Source organism: Tachysurus vachellii, chromosome 16, assembly GCF_030014155.1.
Source record: "Tachysurus vachellii isolate PV-2020 chromosome 16, HZAU_Pvac_v1, whole genome shotgun sequence".
NCBI classification, from domain to species: Eukaryota; Metazoa; Chordata; class Actinopteri; order Siluriformes; family Bagridae; genus Tachysurus; species Tachysurus vachellii.
Window position 1 is genome coordinate 7396801 of NC_083475.1, and position 21382 is coordinate 7418182.

At 38.4% G+C, this 21382-nt stretch overlaps 1 protein-coding gene across 1 annotated transcript in view; it reads right to left on the reverse strand.

The window, feature by feature from the left end:
• snap91b (synaptosome associated protein 91b) overlaps nt 1–19853 on the reverse strand; it is a 36012-nt gene extending 16159 nt beyond the window's left edge. Inside the window, exons 1-8 of the mRNA XM_060889910.1 lie at nt 19159–19853; nt 8499–8641; nt 6737–6812; nt 6530–6632; nt 5518–5611; nt 1913–2024; nt 1700–1806; nt 1552–1593 (exon numbers count right to left, since the gene is read on the reverse strand). Of these exons, the coding sequence (XP_060745893.1) occupies nt 1552–1593; nt 1700–1806; nt 1913–2024; nt 5518–5611; nt 6530–6632; nt 6737–6812; nt 8499–8641; nt 19159–19288 (807 nt within the window). The 5' untranslated portion in view covers nt 19289–19853. The remainder of the gene's footprint in view (nt 1–1551; nt 1594–1699; nt 1807–1912; nt 2025–5517; nt 5612–6529; nt 6633–6736; nt 6813–8498; nt 8642–19158) is intronic.
• Nucleotides 19854–21382: the final 1529 nt, after the last annotated feature.

The window sequence follows — 21382 nt, forward strand, 5'->3', positions numbered from 1 at the left end:
ACAACTGAGGGTTAAGGGCCTTGCTCAGGGGCCCAACAGTGGCAGCCTGATGGACGTGGGATGTGAAATCACAACCTTCCGATTGGTAGTTCAAGCACTAGGCTACCACATCCCTACATATATAAATACAAATATATTGTAAGAGACGCATCACTGCTCATAGTTACTGTTAATGTTACAGAAGGACAGCGAGATTAAAGCATTTGGAACAGTGTAACATTAACCTAAATAGAGGCTAGTGAAAGAACTGTGAGCAGTTCCTATAATGTAAGTGATAACAAGAACTAAGAGGGTTTTGTTGCTGTTGTTACACCTTAAATAAAATAAGGAAGCAATGCATTAAGCTGTAGCCCTGCTGTCTCTGCTGTGCACATGATTACCGGGTCCTCTTCCCGGCAGTTGTTAAACTGACAGTCCTCGTCGTCCGAGTCTGCCAGGTCAGCCACCACCCCAGGGTGAAGACACTGAGAACGCCCAGTATCGGGGTAACAAGAATGAAGGACAAAGCCCTTCATTAGTAAATGCACTGAATGGCATTGTACAGTCTGGCTCATGAAAAATGACCAACAAATCCCCTTCACTCCTATTTAGCAAGTTTAAGGTGGTTTTGAAACCTGACGACTGGAGAAGCTGTTAGATCTTTGAACGAATCTTTGGACTTTAGGTCATTAGATCTTCATGATGTGATCATCTAAACAATGTCATAATCAGGGAGGTTTCTAAAGAGTGTTAATTACTTGGGAACCAGGAAACTTACTTCAAATTTATAATGGTTTCAAGGGCATGAGCAATTAATTTAAAGAAAAAAAAAAAAACAGCAGCAAAGCATTCTAATGACTTGTATTTAGTAGGATTTGTTTGTTCGTTGTTTTCCTAAATCCACAACAGCCTGTTTTTAAACTAACTAGTCACCTAAATGTACAAATAACTTTCACTGATGAGGATGATGATGATGATGATGATGATGATGAAGAATTCGCATCATTTGTGTCAGAAAGACAAATCAGAATAGATAAGCAAGCATTTGTTTTCAGTCTGCAAGCTAACGTTATCAATCAAATCAGAGGCAAGTAAATTAGATCTGGAATAAAAGGGATGTTCTTATTCAACTAAATGCAACTTCACCTCCTGCTCAGTAACAGAGTGATAAACATTAGCCTGGTAGTTACTGTACCTCTGTGAAATGAAGGGAGGGTGAGCACACTGAGGGGGCGGGGCACGTTGAGGGGGTGGGGTACGTTGAGGGGCAGGGCTTTGGATTAAAGGGTATTTTCACTTCAGCTGCGATTACAATCTAACTTTATGTTTTAAATCATTTAAATGATGTAAATGTTAATGATCAATAACAAGGAAAGCCTATTTTCATATGGATCTAGTGTGATCTGATCATCAGATGATTTATCAAGAAAATCTTATCGGGATTAGTGCCCCAGTAAAAAGGGTCAAACACACATATATGTAAAAAAAATTAACTTTCTCATACTGCATGAAATGATAGATAATTAAACACTTACAGTAAATACAAATATAATAATTATATAGATAACTTACATATGATATGTCAGGAATGTCATTTTTGTCCACACCAACTTGCTGAAAGAGAAGATTTATATATTTACCTATTCAAATATTTATAAATGACTATTATATAAAATCCACTGAAAGAATTTTGTTATATGTTAACGAGATTGTTTTGTACCTCTGCGATTTTCATAAACTCTGAAATCTTAGTTACTCGGGTCAGAAACTTCTTGTAGATCTCAAGCGACTCTTTGCAGTCAGATTTCTTCATTTTGAAATATTTCTCTGTGCAAAAACAACAGAATGCTTATTTAGCAACCTTCGAATTAGAGGCCAAAGGAAATGTAACTTCGTAATAACAAAACTGAGGCTTCAGTAAAATGACTCATGCCTAATAAATTGATGATTCCATCATTGTAAGAGGCAAAGAGTTTAATCAGGTCCTTGAAGAGAAGCATGAAAGCTGCATTGATGATGCCATTGTTCAAGTCTTTGGGATGAACCTGCAAGAAAAAAAAGGACAGAGAATTATACGATTATACTATAAGCAAGACAACGTTATATGACACAGTGACAAAGAAATCCTTCTAGAAAATCGTTCCGTTATTGGAACTGTTTTTCTCCGGCTTTGTTTCTTCTTATTTTGCCCTGATTATATTTTGTTTGTAACGCTGCTTGCTCTTCCTGGCTAGTTGGAATTTTATTGCCTGTTTCTCTTTGTTCTGCATTTTGCCTGTCGATTTGGATTTGTCTGCCTGAGTCTTTATTAAAACGCTGTTCAGCATATGGATCTCTCAGCCTCATCATTATAGAATACTTTGTCTAATGCAGATCCAGCAGATACAACAGCTCCAAGCTATGGTTCTGCAACGGGGCAAACCATTGCCGAACCAGGAGCAATTAGCTGCTCTCCAAGCCGACAACGACCAGGTCCTGAAGCTCCCCGGATCAAAGCAGCACGCATGGCTCTTCCTGAAAAGTTTGACAGCACCGAACAAAATTGCTGAGGTTTTCTTAATCAATGTAAGGTATTTTTTCAACATCAGCCTGTTACTTACCAGTTAGATTTTTAATGTTACTCACTGAGAAAGTCCTGGATTGGGCTTCGGCAGTATGGGATAGTGGCATTCAGGTGAAGGAATCATACAGCTATTTCACCTATCAACTCCTCGATGTGTTCAAATATCCTGCGGGATGTGGGGGACCAAATCCTTCAGCTACATAATATAGAATAATTGTATTTGACCGTATTTGACCGTATGCCTAGTGGTTAAGGTGCTGGACTACCAATTGGAAGGTTGTGAGTTCAATTCCCATGTCCACCAGGCTGCCACTGCTTGGTCCATTAAACAAGGACCTTAACCCTCAATTGCTCAGTTGTATAAAATGAGATAAGATGAAAGTCGCTCTGGATAAAGGCGTCTGCTAAATGCTGAAATGTAAATGTATTCAGGGACGACCTAACCTCTACGCTCCGGGCTCATTGGCCTCTGACGTTAAAGCCTATGTCAATGCCTGTAACTTTTATACCTGAACAACTTGCCAACTACTTGCTGGACTCTTCGAACACTACCAGTACTACAGCACCATTGAGCACACATATCGGTATACTTTATCACTGACCTCCCAAACCTTACCACCATCCTAGTCACGGTTGACACGGTTGGCTTTCTCTAAAGCCTGCAAACTGGTTCTGTTAAAGAGATTACCTACTGCTATGGACTTACTCCCTTTCAGTGCGTGCTAGGATATCAACTACCGTTGTTTACATGGTCTGGAGAACCATCCGACAAATCAGCAGTGGATGTTATCATCGGAGAAGAGAAACTTGGGAAGGTGCTATCCAGAGACTTCGCTCTCAAGACAACCGCAGAGTTTTATCAGCCAGGAGCAGTTGGTATGGCTTTCTACAATAACCTTCACTTTAAACTAACCTGTAAAAAACTAAGCCCCCGGTAATTTGGTCTCTTCAAGGTCATTTAACAAATAAATCCAGTGACATACCGATTGAAGCTTCCCCCACATTATCACCTATCCATCTCCTTCCACGACTCCCTGGGGATTCTGTAACAGCCTAATTGACAAAACTCCTTCCAGCAAGACAGAGGGAACCCTTCCCAGAATACTTGCACACCCAGAACACCGCTATGTTTATATATATATACTATATATACTGTGTCCATGAAAACACTTAATGCAAAGTATTGCCGATTTACTGTATCTGCATACCAATCCGTGTTCACTTTCTATTGTATGTTTGCCTTTTCTGTTTATGACCCTCACTGTTTTTCTCTGACTTTGTTTTCTTCCTATTTTGCATCTGATTGGATTTTGTTTGTAGCGCTGCTTGCTCTTCCTTGCTATTGGGAATTTATGGCTTGTTTCACTTTGTTCTAGAGTTTGCCTGTCGATTTGGATTTGTTTTCCTGAGTCTTTATTAAAACGATCTCTCAGCCTCATCATTACAGCGCAGTACTATATCAGATGAAAGAGATCAGGGGTTCACAAAGTTTTTACTTCTTTATGAGATTTCTGCCTCAATTTCTGTCTTTCTTTGAGAATCAACCGTTCCACAGTTTTGAATATTTAACTGTGCTAATTCATTCATTCATTCATTCATCTTCTACCGCTTATCCGAACTACCTCGGGTCACGGGGAGCCTGTGCCTATCTCAGGCGTCATTGGGCATCAAGGCAGGATACACCCTGGATGAGTGCCAACCCATCGCAGGGCACACACACTCATTCACTCACGCAATCACACACTAGGGACAATTTTCCAGAGATGCCAATCAACCTACCATGCATGTCTTTGGACCGGGGGAGGAAACCGGAGTACCCAGAGGAAACCCCCGAGGCACGGGGAGAACATGCAAACTCCACACACACAAGGTGGAGGCGGGAATCGAACCCCGACCCTGGAGGTGTGAGGCGAACGTGCTAACCACTAAGCCACCGTGCCCCTAACTGTGCTAATAAAAAACGTTTATCGTATGTAACACAAGTAACCAAAAACCAAAAGTAATTTTACTATGTGCCTTATGGAGATCCAGAAGATTTAACAGCAGCATCTAGCAGACCTCACATCAGAGCCAAAACATCCTGTCTATCAGGTTACAATTGACTTTGTGTGAGAATTGAGTGACATAATGCACCGATGGAGGCTGATACATTTGCAATTTTGTTGTGCAAGCACAATGACAAAAGTTCTTCTTGATTCTTCTCAAGTCTAATGTTTAGGGATTTCACGTAGAGAAACCATAAACACTCTGACCAGCACAAAAGCTAAAAAAAGTCCGCTGTCTTTGTGATTGATTTAAGATAGAAAAGAAATGACATTATATTCAAAAGGATTTATTAAATCTTTTTTTTTAAAGGTTTTACTATGCAAAACAGAGCTTTTACTAGATAACAAGGTGATATGAGTGGTTTCTAAAATTCGAACATGAAATATATGCTAATAAATAACGGTGGTCTAGAATACTACATACAGTAAAGATGTGATTTGAGACACAAGATTAGTTTCATTTTGCTAAACTATGCTAGTGCAGTGTGTCATGATAGCAAAAAAAGTGAACTTCTTTGAATTTGACTCCAAGAAACATTTGCAAAATACTAGCACACAAAATCTGTCTCTGATATTTCCCTGGTTCGGGAACAGGATCAGTTCTGCCTGGTTTTACACGCTGACTGCAATTACATGACTACGCAAACTTGGACAAATACTGAAATTGCTCCCTCATTCACACACACACACACACACACACACACACACACACACACACACACACACACACACATACACACGTGGTGTCACTGAATGAGAATAGATCTGCATCATATAAGAAAAACTATAATTGTAATAGCCACAATAGAGATCTGGAGAGTTCACAGTGAGGATGAGTAAAAGGGATCAGTTTTCGCCTTTATGTCTAGATCAGATATTAGATTAGATGTAATTAATTGATCAAATTCTGAGGGCTGTGAAGTTACTCACATCAAACTCCAGTAGTGTGTCCACTTGGGTCTGCAGAGCCGGCATAGCCTTTAGCAGTTTCTCAGGAGCCATAGTCCTCATTACTCCATCAGCACTAGACACACACACACACACACACAATGGATATGAGTGAGAATAATCCCTAATGTAAAGGTTTAGAAATGGCCTTTTCTCTATATGAGTGTAAGCCTGAACTGGTTATATACTACAGAAACTTTACAAAACCTAAACTCTACACTAATCAAAATCATAAAACTATCATTTTAAGTATTTTGATACTGCAGTAAAAGCAGAGTTATGTCAGATTAAAAAAAAAGTGTTGCTAAGCAACAACAAAAGACTCTATATTTAACCAGTTTATTTCATTAGTGGGGGCTGTAACAGGCTCGAAAAGATCACAGCCACCCATCACACCATTTTCTATAGTTTACCTTTTTCAAAGGATCTTTTTAACACATCAAAATGTTCGAGCAGCTGAACTATTTTTTTAAATAAAGGCCTAGTTTCTCTCTATGTTTCTTAAAGGCAGTATGGAATAAAAGATTCCATAAAAACATAATGGAAACTCAAGCAGCAATAAACACAAAAACAGGAACAGACAGATCTACGTGGAAAATACAACAGCCTTTCAACATTGATACTTCTTTCCTTTCCTGAATTGTTTTATTTTATACAACAAAAAACTGGCGGAAACTTAACTGTAAATGCGTTGTGACAGATTCTGTTGTTAACAGAACTAATACACACCAAATTAAACTGAACTGAATGTAATTACTTGTGTATATACTTCCATTCAAACCCAAAGCAAACCACTTACTTGCTTTTCCTCTTCCTACAGACTGTCTAACAAAGTTCATAACTTATATATAACATATTTATTCAGCATAGACTGTGATATAATGTGTTATAAAGAGGTTTGTCTGTGTAGCCGTTTCTAGCCCCGTGACACTCATACAACACAGTCAGCAGAGACGTCTCTAAAACAAACAGGAAACAGGAGAGAATGACCTACCCTTTCTTGACTCGAGTGAAATCGAAGGCCATTGCACGGTAAGCGTACGCTTTCTCATTGAGGTAGCGTGCATATCGTCTGATAAATGTGGACATGTCGTAGCCTTGTTATCCAAAAGACAGAAGGATTCAGATTCAGCACAGACATACAGTAGATCCAAAAGAAGATGTTTGGTACAGTATGTGTCATACAGGACGAGATACTCACCATGAGTCCCGGTTTTGTCGATAAAATTGCTGAGGTTGAACAGCGAGTTCCTGGAGGCCAGGTACTGGATAAACCTCTGGAGTGATTGAGACAGAAGCATAAACATTAGAAATCCTTTTAGACATAGTGTGTCTTTGTACTGGTTTAAAATGTAAAATGCAACTGTATGATAAAGATAAAGGGATTTTGATAAACTTCTCTTTTACATGATGAATATGAACTATAATTTGGAGCTAAATTTTGTTGTATGCTTTTATTTTAAAAAGTGGCAACTGGCAGTGTGAGATGATTTTGTGTGTACAGTATGTGTGCGTCTCTGTATCTATATGTGTGTGTGTGTGTGTACAGTATGTGCATGTCTCTGTATCTATATATGTGTGTGTACAGTATGTGCGCGTCTCTCTATCTATATGTGTGTGTGTACAATATGTGCGCGTCTCTGTATCTGTATGTGTATATGTATGTGTGTGGTCTGTGTGTGTGTGATTTTGTGTGTGAATGTGTGTGTGTGTGTGTGTGTGTGTGATTTTGTATGTGATTTTGTGTGTACATGTGTATGTGTGTCTGTTTGTGTGTGTATATGTGACTGTGTGTGTGTGCATGTTTTTGTGTGTGATTTTGTGTGTACGTTTATGTGCCTGTCTGTATCTGTGTGTGTGTGTGTGTGTGTGTACATGTGTATGTGCATGTCTGTGTGTGTGTGTGTGTGTGTACATGTGTATGTGCATGTCTATGTGTGTGTGTGTGTGTGTGTGTGTGTGTGTGTGCATATGTATCATACACATGTACACACACACATACATAGACAAGCACATACACATGTACACACACTCACACACACACACACACACACACACACACACACACACACACACACACACACACACACACACACATAGACATGCACATACAGTATGTGCATGTCTATGTATGTGTGTGTGTGTACATGTGTATGTGCATGTCTATGTATGTGTGTGTACATGTCTATGTGTGTGTGTGTCTGTCTGTTTGACTCTCTTTTTTCTGGTAAATAGAATAGATGTAAAAAAGAACTATTATGGGATGTGGAATGAAGACTATGGTGATGGAGGACAACCATGCAAGAAAGTGGATCAACGTTAATCCAGTTTGTCTGAAGGCGATTATATACTCTACTCTTCGCTCTTTGTTCAAATGAATCATTTGTGTACGTTATATACATGTATTTTCATTCAAAACTCAAGAGCCCACTGGAGCACTTACTAGCACTCTGAGGGAAACCTCGGAAAGCCAAAGTGGATATAAATACTATACAGTATATGTGTGTGAATAAATATTAGCTTGAGCTTGAAACACTTCAATACTTCAGAAAATGTGTACGGTGAAATCAGTCCCATTACTGTTTGGAGATTTAGAAAAAAAGATCCAATTATTGATTACATTTGTGAAATAATTAAAGCTGAAAAGAGAGAAACAATTCAATAAGAGGGAGGTGTTTCGCTGTTAACACGATGCTTTGTTTTTGTTGAAATTAATTTAGACTGTGTTTGAATTTGCTCTATTTGCATACATTTGTATATAATAATAATAATAATAATAATAATAATAATAATAATAATAATAATAATAATAATGATTCACTGTGTTCTTTTCAATTAAGGCTTCAAAATTTTTCTATAGAAAGAACAATGTTGTGGTTCATACATGACATGAAGTAAGTGATATGTGATAGATCCTTTCCTGTTAAGAGTGTGTTCTGGTTTGTTCTCTTCCAGCCACTGACCTCATTGCCGTGGATACACATGTGGTGTGTGGTGACGAGCGCTTTGAAGACGACCACCCAGCTGGCATTCATGGCCCTCTCGAACAAAGTGTCAGCCATCTGTGGGATGTTCACGTTGGTCTCGTTGGTGGCGGAGATCAGATCTGTAGAGACAATATATCAGCAAAGACCATGAAACACTCTTAAAAGAAAGATGAATATATAATATTTATTCTGGTGCTTGGATTACCGTAACACCCAAATTGGATTGCAGCGTAAGTACAGTACGTCTTCATAATTAGCATGTAGTACCTCTGTGTTAGGTTTGAACTCAAGCCTGATTCACCAAAGTAGTGAAAACAACATTTGCTGTAGGTTTTATGTTTGATTAAATGCAGGTTTGAAATCTTTTACTTCATTTTATATCCAGTCCCTAATCAAAGCCACATCAGAATGGATATCTGAAAATTTAGATCAGATTGGAGACCCCAGAACAGCATTGTCCATCCCTAAATAAGAATTTTACAAAAAAAATAGCACAAGAATGGAAATAATGAGAATAACTGAGGTAAGATTACAGAATTAGCGCAGGTTTTCAATTCAAAAATGTCATAATAGTATTAAATCCAACACTGTAATCTGTTAAAGTGCTCCAACAGTAGCTTACTGTTTTTGTTAAAGCACATAAACATCATATGTATCATTCAGCATTCCGTAAAGCCACCTTCAGCCGGTCTGGAGCACACCTCATCACTCACCTGAAGAGAGAAAAGCTTCTTATCAGCATTTATTCTACCATGATGACGAGGGAAAACATGTTTGTTTTGTTTTTGCCATTTTGGGCAGGTGCTAATTTTGGACTTGAATTTAAGTCTTGAAGATTTAATGTCAGCATCGAGAGAAAATATACAACTAGAGTAATGTTTGCTCTCGTAATTTTACTGAATAGCACATAATTTTTAAACCACATGCATCAACAGTGCCGTTCCGAGTGTTTTTTGCTAGCTAGCATGCCGAGAGCAGCTAGCTTGTTAGCTGAACTAGCGCTCAGTCTTTCTTAATCACTCGATCATATGTAACACCTACTGTACTGATTTGTTTCTTAAAATAATTCGATTAGACTCATCTCTTTTAACAGTAGTTACACATACATACATATTCAGCAGTGTTTTCTGATATTTTGGTAGGTTGTGATTTTTCTAAATTGGTAATTAATTTAATAATTTAATAAAAACACAACATTTTATAATCGTTTTACCTTTTACGATTCTTTTAAATGCTGTTCTTGTAGTTGTTCAGTTCAGCCAAATTATAAAAGCAAGAATCTGTCTCACAGAATACAGTAGAAATGACAGCGCAATATTTTACAGCTATATCTTATAGGTTTTCTTGGTACAGTGTAAGGATGGACTTTAGCTTTCAGGCGAACTGTTCAGTAATGTTTAATCACCAAGTTATGTTTGAGTTGAACGTAACCTGATCAAATGAGAAATTCCTAGCAATCTGTCAAAGATTACGTGCTCAATTCACTCAACTAAATCTGAATCACATATCATTGTAAGTGTTTTGTAGATGTTTTGAGCTTCATGGGTTCTGAATACACAGGTTGCAGACACAAGAAAGTATTTAGAAGGTAAAAAAGTAATTTTTTCCATCTTATTGTCTTCCAGAGAAAGTGAGGGAAAAGCTTTTTTATAGCTAAAACTATAATTTGTAACTGTTACCAAATTTCCGTGATATAAGTGGAATAAAACACAAAATCCTCCATGAAATCACAAAATCCTCCATGAAATCCAGGAGAGACAGATATATAAGCACTTCCTGAAGTGTTTCATTCCCTACCTAAAGTGCATTTCGTATCCCGGTAGCTGATTTATACTATGAAAACAGAAAAGTCAGAGATCTGTTAATCTATTTATGCCAAAGCTCTTGGGAAAATCTCTTACAGAAAGATTGATTACTGAGAAAATGTATTAGAAAAAAGGAACATGCTGTAATGATATTGGTTTATGTACATTATAGCATTGCTCTGCATACTCTCATGTAATCTGGAGCACAAATACTGAAGTGTTGTAGCATCATCTCAGCCACAAAAGAGACCACAGAGAACTATAAATGAATTTGATGCACCCGGTGATCAATAGTGAAAGCATAATAAATCACAGAGAATTGCCCTCTCTCCAAGCCTCAATCACTTCAGCCCTAAAATGCAGTGCTGTGGACAAGAGTGTCTCGTGTTCACCATCCTGTAACTCCAACCCTGAGAAAGGCACAGAGGAATGATGGCGTCACTTTCTTAGTGACTCAACGTCTAATGTGTTCACCTGAAAGGAGGCGAGTACAACAGTACTGCAAGGACAGAGCAGATTTAATGAGAAAGGTAATGAAATAACACAAAGAAATTCCTACAAAGTACCATTAATTTGTGTGATCTGCAATCAGACAGTGCAGTAGGGCTAGAAGGGCAAAGCTGTTACTTTTACTGTGTCATTGTCCTTAGGTCAAGTCACGTCAAGAAGCTTTTATTGTCATTTCAGCCATATATAGCTGTTGCAGTACACAGTGAAATGAGACATCGTTTCTCCAGGATCATGCTACATAACACAAAGACAGAGCTATAAAGACTTAGTAAGTTAGTCCTAGATACATAAAGTGCATCTGTGCAACCTGATGTAAACAGTGCAGGACAAAAGATAAACAAGACAGTGCAGGACAAAAGATAAACAAGACAGTGCAGGACAAAAGATAAACAAAACAGGCAAGATAGTGCAGGACAAAAGACAAGAATACAGAAAGACAGTGCAGGACAAAAGACAAACAAGACAAACAAGACAGAGCAGGACAAAAGACAGAGCAAACAAAAAATACAAGACAATACACAAAAGCAGCTCCGACCAGTGTAAACACTGTATGTTCAACAATATTGCGTGTGCAGAAATACTGGAATGAACACAGTGTTACAGCAGCAGGTCCCTGAGGTATTGTAAAGTATTGTGCAAAACAGCAGACGACTGAAATGTAAGTCAGCATGTGCAAAGAGCAAAAACAGTGCGCAGTTTGATTAATGTATATTGGAAGTGTGTGTATTTGGTGTGGGTCTGTGCAGTCCATACAGTTGATGTGTGTGTATGTTGTGCTCAGTACAGTTCAGTTCAGTTATTGAGGAGTCTGATGGCTTGTGGAAAGAAACTGGTCGGTACCTTTTTTTTTCCAGATGGCAGGAGGGTGAAGAGTGTGTGTGAGGGGTGTGTGGGGTAAAGAGTGTGTGTGAGAGGTGTGTGGGCTCATCCAGAATGCTGTTGGCTTTGCGGATGCAGCGTGTTGTGTAAATGTTCATGATAGAGGGAAGAGAGATTCCAATGATCTTCTCAGCTGTCCTCACTATCCACTGCAGGGTCTTGCGATCTGAGATGGTACAGTTCCCAAACAGACAGTGATGCAGCTGCTCAGAATGCTCTCAATGGTCTCTCTGTAAAACGTAGTCAGGATGGGGGGAGGGAGATGTGCCTTTCTCAGCCTTTGTAAGAAGTAGAGACACTGCTGGACTTTCTTGGTGATGGAGCTGGTGTTGAGTGACCAGGTGAAGTTCTCCGCTAGATGAACACCAATAAATTTGATGCTCTTGACGATCTCTACCGATGATCCATCGATGTTCAGCAGAGAGTGGTCACTTTGTGCTCTCCTGAAGTCAACAACCATCTCTTTAGTTTTATCAACATCCAGAGACAGGTAGTTGGCTCTACACCAGGCAGTTAGCTGTTGAACCTCCTCCCTGTATGCTGACTCGTCGCTCTTGTTGATGAGACCCACTACGGTTGTGTCATCGGAGCTGGAGATGCTGTTCCCGATCCGGGCTGACTGAGATCTCCACGTCAGGAAGTCCAGGATCCAGGTGCAGAGGGAGGTGTTCAGTCCCAGCAGGCTCAGATTAACAGCAGGCTTAGCTGAGGGATGATTGTGTTAAATGCTGAACTAAAGTCTATGAACAGCATTTGTACATAAGTGTCTTTATTGTCCAGGTGGGTGAGGGCTAAATGAAGGGTCGTGGCAATGGCATCGTCCGTGGAGCATTTTGGACGATACGCAAACTGTAGGGGGTCCAGTGAGAGTGGTAACTGGGTATTGATGTGCCTCATGATGAGCTTCTCAAAGCACTTCATAACGATGGGTGTGAGTGCAACGCTACATTGTTCTGCACCTCAAACCGAGTGTAGGAGTCATTCAGCGCATCTGGGATGGAGGCATCACTATCGCAGGCAGGTGAAGCTGTGAATGCCCTGCCACATGTGTTTGAGTGTGTGTGTGTGTGTGTGTGTGTGTGTGTGTGTGTGTGTGTATTTGTGTGTGTGTGTAAGATGAGTTGGGTTTTAGGGTGTCTGCTGAGTGGAGGGTTGTGCTTGTGTGTATGTCTGTGTGTGTGTTTGTGTGCGTGAAGGAGGTTGTGTTGTGTCAAAACTGCCGTGTCATTTTCAAATTGTTATAACGCAAGTGATAATGAGTGTGTAAATAAATGTAAGTGCGGGATGTGTTGTTATAGGAAAATAATCAACTACCTACACATAAAGATTTTTCTATACTTAATCCTACATCTAAACCCCAACCTAAACCTCAGTAACCAAAAGAAATGGGTTTTTACTGTCAGTAAACAAAAATGAAGAAAGAAAAAAGAATATTGTCTGTCTTTCTGGTTCTGGTGCGTTAATACTTATTTAATGAATTTCCTGTAGTCTCACACACACTCACACACACACACCTACACACACACACACACATACACACACACTCACACACACAGACTCACACACACACGTACACACACACACACACGTACACACACACACAAAGCAGCATTTGTCCAGATGGAGACTGTTCTGTTTATTTGAAGTGTGTTATTAGGACAGAATTGAATTCACTCACCTCTGAAATCTTTTAATTATTAATGATGTAAAATGCACTTTTATTTTAACACCACGTCTATGTGACCACGGTCTCTTCCACAATGAACAGATGTTCACGTCAGTACACAAGCCTTTCAATCAGGCTGTCACACTTTTACACACCCTTAACCCTTTAACCTCTAACACTCGCACTGTGGGTTCTGTTTCCATGGAAACGCAGTACTAACACAGCCTTTATTCTAATGACCACTTACATAAGAAGGCATCAATTTTGTGTGAACGACAAAACATTTACAGCTGAACCAGCAGCAGCAGCTCATGAACATAAAACATAACACAAAATAAAACAAATATATTGACTTATGCTGTATGCTAATATTTAATGAATCTTTGGAGAAATGTTTCAACAGGCAGGTCAAAGTCTACAACATGCCATCTAGCAGTTAGTAGTGAGAGTATTTACACCTTTTTTGGGATAATGCCATTAAACAAAGTTGCCAGATTTCAGCAAAATGTCCTGCTAAATTCAAGGATTAGTAAAGAGAGACACGTTTGTCTTCTTTTCCCAATCTTTCTAATGTATTTTAACAGTTCTGCATATCATATCCACTCTGTCTGCTCTCACACGCTGCATTGTTTGCAGATTAATTAGCTTTATTCTGATTATTTGCAGTAAATCAAGATCATGAATGTCCAAAAAACATGGACGTCCTAATTTGACAGCCCCGTCTGTTTCTGCAATTTCTGCCGCTCCTCCTTCCCCAAGTAATAGAGCAGCATGTTTCTTGCCCAGATAGGCGTCTATTATTATTAGTTACCTTAACTGTTATCATAACCACTCTTACTTTTATAGCAAAACAGACACACACTTTCATTTACGATGCCTTTGCTTCCGATTAACCGTCCGATTAAGAGTTGTTCAGTGTTTGGAAGCTAAGAACGCCTAATCATTCAATAAACCATTGAGAACGATCTAAAAATATAAGATGTTTAATAGTTAGCATTATCGATAGATGCCCAAAAAATATTTTTCACAGATTTTACGTAACAAGATTTTGGAATAGTGGCAAAATGTTTTTTGACAATAAGATATAAATAAGTATTATAGAGCTTGAAGGTATACCTCAAGGAAAATAGCCTGCAGTAAACAGGCACTGAGATCATCCACTCATTGTTTTTGCAGTTGTATGTGACACCTTCAAATCCGTAACATTTTCCCTCTGGAAGGGTTTAAAGATTAGACCTTCACAACTAACATCTGTTTGAACTAATCAAATGACCGTGGACGTATTAAACCTAAAGTACCATTAGGGCTTATTTCCATTTCTTCAGCACTAACACAGTGGTGTGTTTAACAGTATGCTGTAGTTTCATCCTTTAAAAAAGGCCCAAAGAAGATAACACGATCAACGTGATGTGTAAAAAAAACCAGCTACGATCATCAGTATTAACCAATGAAAGCTTCAAAAATTGTCTACATTTTATAGTCACACTTTCTAGGTTTCCTTGTTTATGACAATTCGACTACTATCTTCCTATTTGTGCAAATAAAACTGCTGACTATTCCTAATATTGTTCCAAAAAACACACCTTTTTGCAAGAAACAGAAATGATATAAACACTTGGACGTAGCTAGACGTCCCTCTCTGTCCCGGTATTAGTGCCCTCATCTTCAGCTGTGTAAATAATGTATGGAAGCTTTGGCTGATTGATTTATAATTCAGCAGGTCTTACCCTGTAGGCTACAGTGATCAGTGGCCACTACAGCCGTGAAGACATTACCATGCCTCCTTTCGCTGCTGCAGAACCAGTCTGACCTACGGTGTATTATAGAAATTGCTTTTACCTCTATTAAAAAAAATCACCTTTGAGATATCTGAATATTACTATGCTGTGAAGCATGAAGCTCTGGATCTATTGTTTTATTCTGGTCTTCTGTTTTAGCAGCAAATAATATCAACACTGTCATGCACAGAGACACTGATTATATTGCACAAATCTGATTGTCATGATATCACTAATTTGGCTTATGGGCAGTTCCAGTCTTAAGTCAGGGACATCAAATGGAAATGGAAAACTACACATTTTCTAGACACCAGATATTTGTTCTCAATATATTTGATGCGTGAAGGACGCGTTTTTCTCTCATATTCAACCAGAAATGTAAAATACAATGAAATATCTCCATGAGTAATTTTGTTGTGCTGTGCTCATAACTTGATTAGTCCATGGTAAGGTTGACATTTTGACGGACACAAAAAGACAGAATGCTTCATCCACAAGTTCCACAAAACTTTTCAATATCATCCCCAAAATACATAAGAAATGATATGATAGATGACAGAAATCCCATTTAGCATACTGCTTGTATAAAACTGCCCAGATTTCCCATTAGACAAAACATTCCAGCATTCATGAGTACCTGTATCTATAGCTGCGTTAACATGTACAGCCAGTTGCTAAGTGTACTGAGTTGTCAGTAGGCATTCCTGCTATTGGTTGCCATAGTGATAATGTTTATCAGTGGGTGGAGCGACTAGCATTGCAAATTTTCGTGCAGCTAAAATGAAGCATTCAAGAGAGAGAGAGATTTTGTTGTTTATGTATAAATTCAGCAGTGTTTATCTGCATCATATCATACGAGATGAAGAGGAAGCAGTGTGTGCTCTATGTCATAGATACTGTCTTCACTCCCATTGCTAGTTGCTGCCCCATATTTGCACAAAGTTCAACTTTTCTCAACATGGCTGATGTGGACACACCCACATCTAGTCACCAAACATTCGCTGTCACTCATGTGGCCGGAAATCTTAAAGACAGTTCTTAATAATAAAGAACGTTCTCTGTTCACTTTGGCGCTGCAAGTCGTTGTATCATTAGATTTAAGAGATTGTTGTGTTCCCATTCATGTATACTGAATTATTATTAGGACCGCACAATGAGTATAACACTGCAATTCTATAACCACATAACTGTAATGATTCTTGGATACACAGTATTCAAGCAAGAAGTTATGGTTCATAGAAGCAGTTGCCGTAACTGAACGTATATCATTTATGAAGTAACAATACTATTTGAGTAATAATTGATCTCTGTGTGAATTTGAATAATTTGATTTCAGTTGTTGTAAACTCAAAAGAAATAACATGATTCCAGCAGTTTGTTTCTATTATGCAAATTGTGACTTTTTTCATTAAAGACATAATATATATATATAAAGTCAATATATTAGCATGAGATTCTGTTTCTGTTCCTGTATAATACAAACATATCAGTAAGCGTCGATGTGACACAGTTAAAGATTAGCAGGTTTTCATTTGTTTTCAAAATGTCAGATATCACACACACCTTATTCATTACATAGCAAAGTATATATTCTAATCATATTCATTGTACATGAGCCTGAAAATACTAAACAATTCCCACATACTGGAACCATATCATGTACTTTATTTATACAACACAGCAACTGTCCTTATATTTCTGGTACTGCTATTAGTTTAATGTAACTAGCTATTTCAATATGATGTGAAAGACTGAAAACCTTCAGATTGTCCTACATACTGCTCCTGATTCTCACTAGGGATGATATTTGAATCAATTTAAACAGAAATAAACAAGGTAGCCCTTAAAGATATGGATATCAAAATGTACTGTACATTAACAAAAAAATCCCAGAAGACAAATACATAATTGAGTACTATGTAATATAAAAGATTCCTAAAGGAGTCTTCAGTAATTAAGGCTTTTACTATTCCACTTCACGTCTTTGAACGCTGTGTTGTAGGGTTCACACAAAAAGGCAAGCCAAAGAACGTGATTTCCAGGTTTAACCTGAGTCTGCGGAGTAGTCAGTGAATTCATAGTAGCTTGCATGATGTAGGTAAAAATATTTTTACACATATAAGCATCAATAAACAAAAATATTAAAAAAATTGTGAAATCTTAGAGCTCAAAAAACTAACTTTCAGTAAACCTTACAAGAACCCTTAGTGATAAAATTGATAAATCAAGACACATTGGCTAACCTTATGTACTTTAAAGCCACTGGTATATAAAGATAAATTGTTTGCATATTTATAAATGACTATAAATTACAAAATAATGATTTATTTTGGCAGATACTGAAATACTACAAAGATAATATCGTGTAAATCATAGGCTATAATATATTGGCCATATTAGCTGACTAAATAAGGCACAGTGAAGCATTGGTTTTCAAAGTAGGGAATTACAGGGGTCCATGAATCATAGTTTTTTATTTTTATTTTATTAAAGTAGTTGAAGTGACAACCCACCACGAGAGAAGGTGGTTTAATATTAATTGATTTAGTTATTAATCTGTTTTTGACTGATCACTTGAACTGAATGGGTTTAATCAAATTCTCAATAACTGATCAACTATTTGGTGGATAATCAACATTAACATGTTATTGGAAAGATGAGATATTAAAAAAGCTCTAGGGCTCCAATAGGTACCCAGACTATTACTGCACATATTTCAATCATTAGACAAATAGTTTAACAGTTTAATTATGTTCATAAAATTATTTTGTGCTCAAGTAGCTTGTGACTATATTTAAAGAGATTGTCATTGTCTCAACTAAAGCATTTAAATATAAATAAAATATATGGCCCAAAATATGTGGACTCCTGAACATCTCACTTCAAAACCATTGACATTAATATTGAGTTGCTGCTCTAACAGCCTCCATTGTTCTAGGAAAGCTGTCAACTAGATTTTGGAGTGTGGCTGTTTTGGGATTTGTGATCATTCAGCAACAAGAGCACTAGTGAGATCAGACACCAATGTTGGGGTAGGAGGCATAGTGGACAGCCACCATTTCATTTCATCCCAAAGGTGTTCAATGGGGTTGAGTCAGAGTCAGGACTCACATCATGTCTTCATGGAGCTCAGGGGCTTTGTGTACAGGGGCTTTGTCATGCTGGACCAGGTTTCAATTTCTGAGTTCCAGTGAAGAGAAATTGTAATGGTAGAATATGCAGAAACATTCTATACAATTGTGTGCTTCAGACTTTGAAAATCAACCACATCCATATGTATATGCAGGTGTGATGGTCAGGTGTGCACACACTCTTGCCTATATAGTGTACAGTATATGAAATTACCTGCTAACATATATGAACACATTGTGTGACAAACCTTCAAACACGTAATTCTTGTTGTTCCTGTTAAGGAATAGCGAATATTTTAGAAGTATAAATGTGTAGGCTAGAATATATTGAGCAGTGGTGGCTCAATGGTTAAAGCCCTAGACAGAAGGTTACATGTTTAGCTCAGTCAAACTGCCACTGTTGAGACCATGAGCAAGGCCCTTTACCCTGTCTGCTCCAGGGTCCTGTATTATGGCTGACCCTGAACTATGATCCCGGCCTCCTGCTGAAGCTGCTGAAGAAAAGAATTTAATTGTGCTGTAATTCATATGTGATTAATAAAGGCTTTCTCTTCTTTTATCGGCTATTGACTAACTCTACTGTACATCATGTATCCTTTTTGTGGCTATTTGTAGGCCATTTTCCATCCATCCATCCACCCACCCACCAAACACACACACACACACACACACACACACACAGTCGCCCCCTGTGTTTGCGAACATGTAGAGGACACCACATCTCTTCGGTGTGGTGCTGAAACGGACAGCGCCAAGCGCTCAGACTGAACACTAAACGCTCTCCTGGACAAGACATTTACATTATGCGTCTTATTTTTAGTCCTTATTGGTAATGCAGTAAAAGTGCTACTCAAAATGTCCACTTACATTCCAGGTGTTTCTTCTTAGGCGCCATCACCTCGTGTGTGGTAGCTTTACACACAGCCCGAGCCACGTCCGAGCCGGTGAGCTGGTACTGCGCGGCGGCGATGCGGTCCGTCAGCGTTTGGCCCGACATGTTTTTTTTTCTTCACCAATCCGTTTCGCACTAAGGAATGAACCGGCGGAGCAAGAACATAGGCTGTTGTCCGACAAAAAAATACTACACGCAAACCAACCAGCCTATATAAATGTCTACAAATAGATGTTACAAGACTAGATATGCGGTTCTTCTTCAGATCCTGTAATGAACACAGTGCTTCATAGGTGTGCGTCTTGACATGAGGGATTTGGCGCACGGTTGCGCTCCTCGGTGTTACGTAACGCGAGAGGTTACGTCGGTGACGTAGGCTACCGGATTTTCCGGATCTCTTTATAAATTACTAAAATAAAACAAAATTATAAGGATTTTTTTATTGCACGGAGATTAAAATCCGAAATGCACTAAAGAGGGTGGAGAATGAGAAAATATAACCCGAAATGTAAAAAAAAAAAAGCTCCTTTTTTACAGGATGTCGAACGGTGTCCTCTATCTGTGTCCTTTCCTTCACTAAAGCGAAGATGCTCTTGTGCAAGGCTGTTATCTGTACAGGTTGTGATAAACGACGATTGGAGTTATCTAGGATTAAATATCTGGTGTCGGTTTTATTCCCTTTTACCGTGTATACTGTACATGGGTAAGTGTGTGTGTGTGTGTGTGTGTGTGTGTGTGTGAGAGAGAGAGAGAGAGTGTGTCCTGTCCTACACGGTTATCAGCGGTTGGCGGACACGATCACATGATCATCAGTAACCTTAAAGGAAATGGGTTTGGTTTGGGGAGAAGGAAGGCATGGTTGATAACGATACAACACAAAAACACTGCATTATACAGTGTTAATTACTGTTATGCCAGTTTGAAAAACTGAGTAAATGCTTAGTTGTAGTCTATTAATAATATAATAACATAACGTAATAAAGGTCTTGTGGTTTATATTGTGGTTTGGTAAAACAAATACCAGCAAACGGTTGTCATGCAAGACACTTAGAATATACTCTATTCCTAAAACAAAATGTTTTTATATACATGTCATAGATATTATTAGTAATAATAGCCTATTATGAGAAGTTAATGAACTGAATCATGGCACTTTTATTCAGTCACCTTTTGTCCAACATCTAAGTGGTTTGTTTACACCACTGATCCCATACATATCTGATTCTTCCCCAAACTTACCACAAATATCAAAAGCCAACAATTGTCAACAATGTTCCTGTGCACAAAGCCCCTGAGCTCCATGAAGACATGGTGTGTTAATGTTGGAGTGGAAGAACTGGAGTGTCCTACACAGAGCCCTGACTCTGAGCCCTGACCCCACTGAACACCTTTGGGATGAACTGGAACACTGACTGAACCCCAGATCTCCTCACTCTTACACCATCAGTGTCTGATCTCACTAATGATCTTGTAGCTGAATGATCACTAATCCCCACAGACATGCTTCAATATCTAGTGGTAAGACTTCACTGAAGAGTGGAGAGCACTATAACCGCAAACACACAGGGAATAAATCTGGGATGAAAGGTTCAACAGGCACAAATGAGCGTGATGGTCAGGTGAACACAAACGTTTGGCCATGTAGTTTTGTGCTCTCTCTAACAGATTTTGATTAGATTCTCTTTATTTCACTTCTGTATCGTGTTTACACTCCCCATCTACTTAGGAAAACCTGTACATCTGCTCATTTACATAATTATCCAATCAGCTGATCATATATCAGCAGCACAATGCATAAAATCATCAGATACACGTCAAGAGCTTCAGCTAAGCTGTGACTTTAACAGAGTTAAAGTATTAGTATTTGGCAGATAAACTAAATGTTAGTAATATGCCCAGGATTACTCATACTGGTTTTTAACTTGAGGATTAGTTAAATTAAGGATTCATTTTATTGAAGACTAGTTATACTGTGGATTGGCTATACTTAGTATTAGTTATAATGAGGATTAAATATACTGGGGATTAGTTAAATTGAGGATTAATTAGTCAGTTCAATTCAATTTAATTCAGATTTATTTGTATAGCGTTTTTAACAAGGGACATTGTAGCTTTACAGAACATGTATTTATCCCCAATGAGCAAGCCTAATCATACTGATTATAAGTTAGAATGAGGATTAGTTACATTGAGGAATAG